The sequence below is a fragment of the Helobdella robusta genome, assembly GCF_000326865.2.
Source record: "Helobdella robusta unplaced genomic scaffold HELROscaffold_39, whole genome shotgun sequence".
NCBI lineage: Eukaryota > Metazoa > Annelida > Clitellata > Rhynchobdellida > Glossiphoniidae > Helobdella > Helobdella robusta.
This window is the reverse complement of record NW_008704865.1, coordinates 1,797,611-1,808,341: the sequence shown is the minus strand read 5'-3', so window position 1 is coordinate 1,808,341 and position 10,731 is coordinate 1,797,611. Positions and strand designations below refer to the sequence as shown.

At 37.6% G+C, this 10,731-nt stretch overlaps 1 protein-coding gene across 1 annotated transcript; it reads right to left on the bottom strand.

Annotated features, from left to right (window-relative positions):
* Positions 1 to 1,436: 1,436 nt before the first annotated feature.
* HELRODRAFT_176838 (hypothetical protein) lies at positions 1,437 to 9,745 on the bottom strand (the record flags this gene model as incomplete). The annotated part of the gene is made up of 6 exons (XM_009024162.1): positions 1,437 to 1,477; positions 2,145 to 2,621; positions 3,629 to 6,147; positions 6,577 to 6,598; positions 7,999 to 8,002; positions 9,260 to 9,745. The coding sequence occupies 6 exons, from the start codon at positions 9,743 to 9,745 to the stop codon at positions 1,437 to 1,439; spliced, it is 3,549 nt and encodes a 1,182-aa protein (XP_009022410.1).
* Positions 9,746 to 10,731: the final 986 nt, after the last annotated feature.

Below are 10,731 nucleotides of genomic sequence, written 5' to 3'. Positions count from 1 at the left end.
TTTGCGCGCGTGCGAGTGCGTGCGTGTGTGTGTATGTGCGTGTGTTTGTACGTTTGTGTGTATGTGTGTGTGTATGTGTGTACGTGTAAAAAAGTTAACAAACAAAAAAATTATTTAAAAATTTGAATAAATGAATAAATGGATGTCTGATCGATCGAATAGTTACACCGAGTAAAGGAATGAATGAATGGATAAATAATCGAATAAAAGAATAAATGTGTCAGTGAACACAATAAACAAACAAAATAACACACACACACACACAAACAAACAAACAAACCAACATAACAAACAGAATGAACCAGCAATACAAGAGTTGATGTATGTGGAATAATTGGATGTTTGTTGATTAGATTATTGAGGTATTTATCGTGATACTGTCTCAACCTTGCATAGATATGTTCTTGTTTATGTTTTGCTTGTTTGTTTACGTTTTGCTTGTTTGTTTATGTTTTGCTTGTTTGTTTATGTTTTTTGTTTTGCTTCGTTTATGTTTTGTTTTGTATATTTATGTTTGTTTATGTTTCATTAAGGTTGATTTTTTTGTCTTTGTTTATTTCTTTGCCCTACTTGCTTGTCTATGTTGAGTATGTTTAGGTTTTTGTTTGCTTGTCTATGTTTATAATGTTTCATATTTTTATTGTTAATATTATAATATTAATCTTTTTTTTTAAAATTTATGTCATATCAGTGAAACTGTTAACACTATTCGACACATTGATTCTCTGGTTACATTTCATTCAAACATCCATTCATCTTTTCATCCGCTCATATTACATTTATTTTTCAGCAATCAATCATTTGTTCATTCGTTCGTTCGTTCGTTCGTTCATTCATTCATTTTTTTTATTTGTTTATCTTTCATCCCTTCAGTCATTCAATTTTCATACATTCAGTCGTTCAACAATACAGTCTTTTCATTCAATCATTCATTTTTCATTTGAACGATCATGTTTTATTTCATTCATTCGTTTCTTTGTTTATTTGTTTGTTCATTAGCTCGTTCGTTCGTTCGTTCGTTCATTTTTCGTTTATTTTGTTCATTCAACTATATTCAACCGCGATTCAATCATCCGATCATTGATAAGTTAAGAGGAACAACTGCTTCATTCATTTACCAATCAATCCATCTATCAAGAACCATCTTCAATTCATGCATCCATGCATCCATCCATGCAACCATCCAACCATCCATTCATCCATACTTCATGGAATATAAGCTGTATCTCTCGTTAATCCATCAATTCATTTATGAATTCGTGTTTCGTTCGTTCATCCATTCATTCATTCATTTATTTTATTTATTCATTCTTCAATTAATTTGGTTGAACGCATATTCAGCAAATCATTTTTGAATAAATCAATTAATTCATTTATAATTTCAGTTATTCATTTATTAATTTTTAATCAATAAATAAATTAATTAATTCATTCATTCACTTATCAATGCATTCAATCACCAGCTTTCTCATTGGCCCTGCAGGTAACAGTCCACTGCAATGTACTTTTTGTACATCAGTCAAATCAGCTCTTGTCTAACGCCTTCATACGCTTACAAACGCGCAGACACACACACGCACGCACGCACACACGCATAAACACACGCACGCACGCACACAAACACACACGCATACAAACACACACACACGCACGCATACAAACACACACACACGCACGCATACAAACACACACTCACGCACGCATACAAATAGCACACGCACGGACTCACACGGACACCTGTAAACATTCATTCATGAATTATTCATTCATCGTAATTGTATTCATTCAATTACGTCATCGTGACGTAACGCAGGTTTATGAGGCCTCCTCCAACAATATGCACAGCGCTCTTAATTCGGTTATTTGCCCGTTCTGACATCAATAACATTAAAAATGTACTAGACCCTAATCATCAAAGTCATCATCATCATCAACGTCATCGTCACCCTCATCATCATCATCATCAATATCCTCCTCCTCCTCCTCATCATCATCATAATTTCAATTATCATCATTTTCGTCATCATTTTTGATGTTGTCATCATCAGCTGCTACTATAATGATATAATGGTACAAACATCATCACAACAACAACAACCACAACAACTAAAACAACGTCACAACAGAAACAAACAAAGACTCACCAAATCTACTCCTCATAAGCCCTTTGACGTACTCGCAGCCAACAGGCGGACAGTAATCAAAGGCATCTCTCCCATCATCATCCTGCAGAACTGGGTCCGCTCCGAAATCCACAAGGATCTTAATCACCGGGATATTTGTCACGGAGAAATTTTGACAGGCAAGCATTAGACTCGTAACGTTAAAATTATCAACTGCATTCACCTTTACACTTCTCCTCAATAGAGACCCGACGCAGAATAAACTAGCGGTTGGCCCAAGAAAGCAGTGATGTAGCACACTTCTTCCCATGTTGTCCTTTCGATCCAGCGAGACCAGAGGTTCCTTTAGGAGTCTCATGACAGCAGGTCTGTTGCAGTTCCTGCATGCATACATGAATGGGGTCTTTCCCTCGTTGTCTGCAATGTCTGGGTGGCAGCGTTTGTTGAAGTCAGTGACGCCGCTGCCACTACTGTTGACGTTGTAGCTGTTAGAGATTGCTGTTGTTGTTGTTGTTGTTGTGGGTTGTTGTGCTGCTTGAAGATTGGCGGTGAGTTGTGTTGATGTTGATGGTGGTGTGGATGTCGACGAAGTTGTTGGGGTTGTTGTTGATGTTAAGGTAGATATACAAGTCGAAATTCTGGTATTCATGTTGTTGCTGAGATTGTTGTTGTTGATGTTGTTGTTGATATTGTTGTTGATGATGAAGTTTTTATCCACTAGATCGTTTTCGTTTTGAACGTCTTGGTGGTTGTTTGCAAAAAGCAGGTAAGCATAAAAATTATGTATATAATTTATTTTAATTCATATAATTTATATAAAAGTTTTAATTTTAATATAATTCATTTTATAATAAAAATTAAATGAATGTAATTAAAATAACAATAAAATAATGCATAGTATCAATCTTTTTCAGATATTGTAAAATTTTATTCAGTTAATTTTAACATCAATAATTCACATCATGAAAATCATCTTTCTGAACGCAAAAAAGTTATTGGCCAGTATTTTATATCTTGGACATTAATATCATGGTCGCGCGCGATAATGAGCTTCGTCAATGGACGATGTTTTGATCATGAGCCTCGTCGTCGTCAAAATTATCATTTATGGTACAACGCTATCATCATCATCGTCGTTTCCTTCATCATCATCACTTTCATCATCATCATCATCATTCTCATCATCATCATCATTCCTCTCCTCCTCTACATCATCGTCAGCAGCAGCAGCAACAGCAACCACACGACATCAAGAGCACCATCATAAACATCATAATTACCGTCATTATGACGTGGGCTCTGACGTAAGAGTGGTGGGGTGAAGAAGGCAGAGGTCAAAGGTGATGACAGCGGACTTGTCGTCGTCGTTGTCGTCATTGTCGACAGCAGTGGCGATGATAATGATGAAGTCGGTGATGAGTATGACGATGACGATGATATCAAGGGTGATAATCTCAGAGTTGAGAACGAAGGCAATAGAAAATCTTCACCATTACACCCCTTACTACTACTATAACTCTCAACTTCATTTGCGACGTTCTTCTTCTTCTCGTCACACGTTGTGGCCCAGGTGGTGGCTGCATTTGAAGAGAGAGGCATTCCTTCTTCAAACTTCAGCAGGGTGTCCAGCATGATGCCACTCAACACGGATCCATCCAGCATAGTGCAGTAGTGCAGGACCGTCCGTCCCATTTCGTCCCTCTGTGCGAGCAATTCCGTGGCGAACCTGGACACCAGCATCTCGCAGACGAGTGGCTGGCTTCCTGTTGCCACAGCCGCCATTAACGCCGTTCGTTTCGTTCCTATTTCCGGTTGTAGTTTTTTAATTTTTTGCAGCAAGTATGACGTAGCGGCTGCGTCTATACTCTCCACCGAATAAAATAGGGCATTTCGACCCCGGAAGTCAAGAATATCTGGGTCAAATTTTATGACGTCACAAAAATATTTTATTAGGTCAAGCTTGTTGATTTTGCGAGTATTTTTGTTGCCGTTGTTGTTGAGGCGGCGTTTTGTTTTGTTGAGTTGGTAGTAGTTGCTATGGAAGCAGTTGTTCTTCTTGGTATCATGCAACGGTTGCTTGCAGGAACTCATCAGCAACGTGCAACCACTTTCGTCCTGATGCTGTCTCAGCAACCTCAACAGCGTTGCATCCACACGTTCCGACAGTCTGCAGTACTTCATGGCCAGTTCGAACTCCCCTGTCTCGATGAGGCACTGAACGCTGGAGCGCTGCTTGCTATCCTTGCAGTTCAATAAGTTTGTCAGGAATGTTTTAATTCGTTCGTTTGTTGATGTTGTTGTTGTTGTTGGTGGTGTTGATTTTGTTGTTGTTGATGATGATGATGATGACGACGACGTTATTGCAAATAAACTACTTGTGTCTTTTTCTGCGCAATTTCTGTAGCAAAATGTACGATCTTTGGTAACATCTTGTTGAAAATTAATGAATTTGCGAACGTTTTCCGTTTGGCAACATTTGTTGACAACATCGTCGTTGTCGTTGTTGCTGCTGTTGCTGTTAGTAGTAGTAATGATCGTGTCACTTGTTGTTTTGTTGCTGTTGTTGTTGATGTTGTTGTTGATGTTGTTGTTTATGATGACGTCATCAGAAACTTGTTGATTGAACGTTACATTAAAAAAATTGGCCACCTCATCATTGTTTTGTAAAATACTGTTGTTGTTTTTGTTGTCATTATTAATGATATCATTGTTAGTTTTGTTGTTGTTGTTGTTGTTAATGTCGTTACTGATGTGACTGATGCTGTTGAAAAGATTATTGATGTTTTTAATGTTGTCGGAATTGTTGAAGTCATTCTCGATGTTGTTGCTGAAAACACTGTGGATGCTGTGTGCCTTGTTGATGTCTTTGTTGTTGATGTATTTGTTGTTGATGTTTACTATCTTCTTGTTATTGATGTTGTTGTTGTCGACAATTGTGTTATTTGTTGTTTTGTTGTTGATGTTGTTGATGTTGTTGTTGATGTTGTTGTTGTTGATGTTGTTGTTGATGTTGTTGTTGTTGATGTTGTTGTTGTTGATGTTGTTGTTGTTGATGTTGTTGTTGATGTTGTTGTTGTTGATGTTGTTGTTGTTGATGTTGTTGTTGATGTTTTTGACTACGTTGCTCTCGACAGTCGAAGAGAAAGAGAGATTGTTGTTGATGACGTCATTATTGTCTATGAACTGATAAATTTCATCATTGCTGTGGTTAGTGCACCTGCTGCACACGCCGCTGCTGCTGCTGCTGCAACTGCTTCCGGCATCGCTATCGTAACTGCTACTCATTTGAGTTAATGAATGGTTGTTGATGTTGTTTGTTGGCTTTTCTTTCTTCGCAAATGCTGTATTCTTCTCGTCGGCATTTTTATGAACGATTTGTACACTTTTGTTGTTGTTTCCACTGTTGTTGCTGTTGTTGTTGATGATGTTGTTGGTGTTGTTGATGTTATTGTTGTTGATGTTGTTGATGTTGTCGTTGTTGTCGATATTGTTGTTGTTGTTGCTGACTTCATTGTTGTTGTTCTCACGCTTGTTGCGTACATCGTAGTCGTTGATTTCGCCGCTGAGGAGTTCGTAGCAACAATCCAAAATGGCAGCAGTCACGTGGGGAGGTGCGTTGTTCAAGGCGTAAGAGATCGCATTTACACCGTCGGGGTTTTCGCAGAATGGATTGGCGCCATTTTGAATTAAAATGGTTGCCACGGAAGTGCTGCACGATTGGATGGCGTAGAATAAAGCATTTTCTCCATTCAAATCCGCCATGTTTATGACGTCAGCCAATTTGTCTACTTCCGGTGTCAAAAAACCATCCGTTTCCGTCCACGTGTTGTTCGGGGATTTGTTGCTGGAGGAGAGTTTGCTATTATTTTCCGCCATTTTGTACGCGCTCAAAAGGAAACGCGTCATTACGTCATTTCCGTTTTTGGCAGCCTGCATAATGGCGGTCGTGTTGTCGTCTGTTACTGCAAACTCCACCCCGGTTGATAGCAAGTACTCCACCATCTCTATCTTGTTGCTCTCAACTCTGCGATTGTGTGTGTTGTGTGTTGTATGTGTGTGTTGTGTGTGGGTTGGAATACAAAAAAACATACAAAAATAGGAGATGAATTAAAATAACTAATAATGCATCTCAGAGAAGCAATGCTCGAGTCAGCAGACGTTTTGTGGTTGCACATATTATGCTGTGATACTCTCACATTACAGAATCATGCATACACATGCATGCACACACACACACACACACACACACACACACAATCGTATACACATACACACAAACACACGCACACAAGCACACACAAAGAAACACAGACACATCATGAAGAAATTAACTTCAATAAGGGCAATTGATTAGCAAAGCGATTTTCTAGAGCGGAAGTGAGGGCGCGTTTTTATTTTCAAAGTTTGTGTGATCGCTTACGTCATCAATCACCAAAACGACATCATTACTCACTTCCTGTTGACGCCGCTTCTCGCTGGTGATGATGATAATGATCGTCATGATGGCGATGATGATGATGATGGTGACGATAGTGGTGGTGATGATTACAAAATGATGATTATCAAGGTAAATTTCACGGAAAGATTGATGATGGATAAATGATGAAAGTTGATAACGAAAATAAAAATGACATTAACGAAATGAACAACATCAATCACATCATCCAAAACATCAACAACAGATAACAACAACAACACCACCAGCACCACCAGCAACAACAACATTATCACCACACGACCAAAGAATAACATATCGAGAGAAAAAAATCGAGCTAGATAAATTGATCGGAGCATAGAACAAAAAAAAACAAAGACAACTCTGAAAGGTTTTTCTTCGATTAGATCGACCGCTCGGATTGATCAACATTAGATGTCTCTGTATGTATTTGTGTATTTGCGTTGGGCATCGGTGTGTATTTTGATGTGTGTTGTGTGTGTCTGTGTGTACGTCAGTGAGTTAGTGTGTGTGTGCGTGTATGTTTGGTGGATTGTAAGCCATTAGATGATGCTGTTTATGTATGATGATGACGGTAGCGATTAATAAATGACGATGATGAGATAATGATGAAGATGATGGAAGTGGCGAGGATTTCAGAAATTATCAACAAACCAACCAACCAACCAACCAAAAAATCTAAAAATAGCCACCAATTAAAACGACGCTAATATTTTTATTACAGAGTTAGGCATGGAAATTAGCACCGAGCGCCATATTAATATAATGTTCTTTGTTATCATCAAAGCAAAGATAATAAAAAAATATGGGAGAGCAAAGAGTAATTTTTTGTTTTTTTTTTGTTTTGTTTCTTGGTAGTATGCCATCAATTATTCAACGCGATGTATAACGTCTGGTCTTCTGCTTAAATCCACTTTTAAATTACTTTAAAAAGAAACGCGTGAATCAAAGACAACGAAAACAACTGTCACTACTACTACTACTACTACTACTGCTACTACTACTACTACTTCCATTGCTACGACTACTGCTACTACTACTACAACTACTACCACTACAGCTGCTGCTGTTACTGCCACTACTTTTACTACCAGCACTTCTACTACTACAAGTGCAACTCTAGTTATTATAAGACAGTGGTAATTGTCCGAACCCGAATAAGAAATTTGATTGCTTAATTGTTATAGTGCTCTCTTACCAATGCTTTCTAAGAAACGGAGCACACACACGCACACAGACACACACACAGAGACACACACACGCACACAGACACAACCATACACGCACACACACACACACACACACACACATATATATATATATATATATATATATATATCATAACAACAATTACAACAGTCAAAGAATAATTTATAATTGTAATTCACAGTTATTTATGAGAACTTGTTAGGTAATTACCTTCCTGATTTTATTATTATTATTTGTATTTGGGAAGTGTTATAATTGTTATCTTATAATAACAATATAGACTTTAACAGAATCAGCAATAAAAAATTATCACTATAGTAAAGTTAGAACGCATCACAACAACAATAAACAGCAACAACAACGACGACGACAACAACAACAGCAACAACAACAGCAACAGCAACAACAATGACAACAACAACTCACCATAACAAAGATATAACAGCGCAATAAAAAAAACCCATTTTTTTCAGTTTGCGAAAAATGCTCTACAAAAATGCTGTCAAAATATCACTCAACAAAAATTTCATTTCTATGCTCAAAACATTTCATATTTTGCTGGTTCGGGCTAATAATTTTGTTGTTGTTATTGTTGTTATTATTATTGTTTTTGTTGTTGTGACGTCATTCAGTTGTTATTGTTGTTGTTGTTGTTGGTGTTTGTGTAATCTTGATAAATACAAAGAAAAATGCTAGTAATAAAACTAACACCGATGATGATGACGACCTGATAAGGACGTCATATTTATGTCACGTGATGATGATGGTAACATGAAAATTGTTGCTTAAAATTTATATTAATAATAATAATGGTAATAGTTGTGATAACAATTTAAGACGATGCTGATGAGGATGACATGAAAGTGATGTCACGCGATAGTGAGGAGAAGATGATGACGTCCTCAAAATGATGTCACGTGATACGGAAAAGAGGATGATGACGTCATGTGATAAGGGCGATGACGACGAGGAGGATGTGTGGATGGCGCTTAGAATTGATGACGCAAATTTTTCAAGTTCAATTTTGCTGTCTGGCGATGGAATTCATTAGTTGCACTTCCTATTTTATTACCACAGCGTCCATACCGCTGGCGACCTTACTGTCGTCATCATCATCTTCTTTCATCATCATCACCACGGTCGTCATCAACATTTTCATCGTCGTCGTCGTCATCAACATTTTCATCGTCGTCGTCGTCATCTTCTTAACCGATTTGATTTTCTCATTTCAGTCTCGTTATTTTTATTATCTTTACTTTTTCTGACGTTTTTATTATGTGTTTTCAATTATTAGAAGCTGTTGGTATAAATTTTAAATTTCAAATGAACCAATTTTTATCTATCAATCTTTAATCTGTAAATCAAATAAACAAATTTTAAAAATCAATCATTCAACCAACCAATGACCCAGTGACCAACCAAGAATCAACACCAACCCATTGACCACCATCCAACAAACAAAAAGACCAACCGACCCGTAGAACATAGCATTCCGGCCCATGGAATCACACTGGAAGACATCCAGACCAACAGCATCACTGATCTGAACGAGATAGTCAGCAATATCAACCCTGCCACTGAGTGTGGCCTGCATCAGCACCGTCCTCTTTTCGTAGTCGCTAGCCACATTGCAGCCAGCGCATATCAACTTCTCTAAATCTTGCGGACTGCCGACAGATGCGGCATAGAAAAGGATGTTACTCCCGGTTTTATCCCTGGAGTTGAGGTTGAGGCTCAGCTGGGAGCGATTCGCGATGAGATAATCGACAACATCAGGTCTTTTACGGAGGATTGCTTCCATTAACAGTACAGAACCCGTGTATATCGACCCACCATTGTTGTTGTTGTTGTTGTCTTTTGATGTTGTCGTTGTCGTCGTTGTTGTTGTTGTTGTTGGAGTTTGTCTTGAAGTAATGAGTGGTGACGATGTTGAAGCCGTTGCGGTTGTTGATGTCATGATGTCGGCTGATGTTTTTGTAAAGTTTGTTGCTGTCAGAGGTTACATTAACTGCATTGTTGAAAAGTTCCTATCTAACTTTTATCGTTTTTAAATTTTGCTCGTAATAAAATTTCAATTTTTTTCTAAAACTTATTTCAACTTTTTTAAATTTATATAACGAAACTTCAAACAGCATGAAAACAATCTTTTTTTAACCTCTTGAGTTTTTAATTCATTTCAATCAATTAATTTACTAATTAATTTATTAATTGTTTAGTTAATTAATTAATTAATTAATAAAATCTGGTCACTTGAAACAGCCCTATTTGTATTCATCGTGAACACACCAACGCAGTAATTTTAAATTTTTTAATAATTCTTTAAATAGACCTCCCAACAGTAATGACGACAAACAGAAGTAACAATAACAGCAGCAGCAGCAGTGGTAACGGAAGTGACGTCAGAAGCGACAGATGGTGATGCGCGTTAACCCTCGAGTGAGCAAGCTACGCTCCAGCGAGTTTTTGCTTCTTCCCCTTATTCTTTTTCCCTTATCTTCCTGTCATCCTGAATCTACGCACAAAAGAATGAATGAACGGATGAATGAGTGAATGAATGAATGAATGAATGAATGAATGAATGAATGAATGAATGAAAGAACGAACGAACGAACGAACGAACGAAAGAACGAACGAACGAACGAACGAATGAATAAATGAATAAACGAATAAATAAATTAATTATAAGAATTATAAAATAAAAAACTAAACAGCCAGTTGATGGTATGGCAGATGAGAGAATGTACATTCAGCCATTCCTCTCCTAAGAACTACATTAAATCTTTCACTAATCCTAAACATACAAGCTATCTCTGATCGATGGTCGGATGAAAGGATGGATGGATGGATGGATGGATGGATGGATGGATGGATGGATGGATGAATGGATGGATGGATGGATGGATGGATGGATGGATGGATGGATGGATGGATGGATGGATGGAT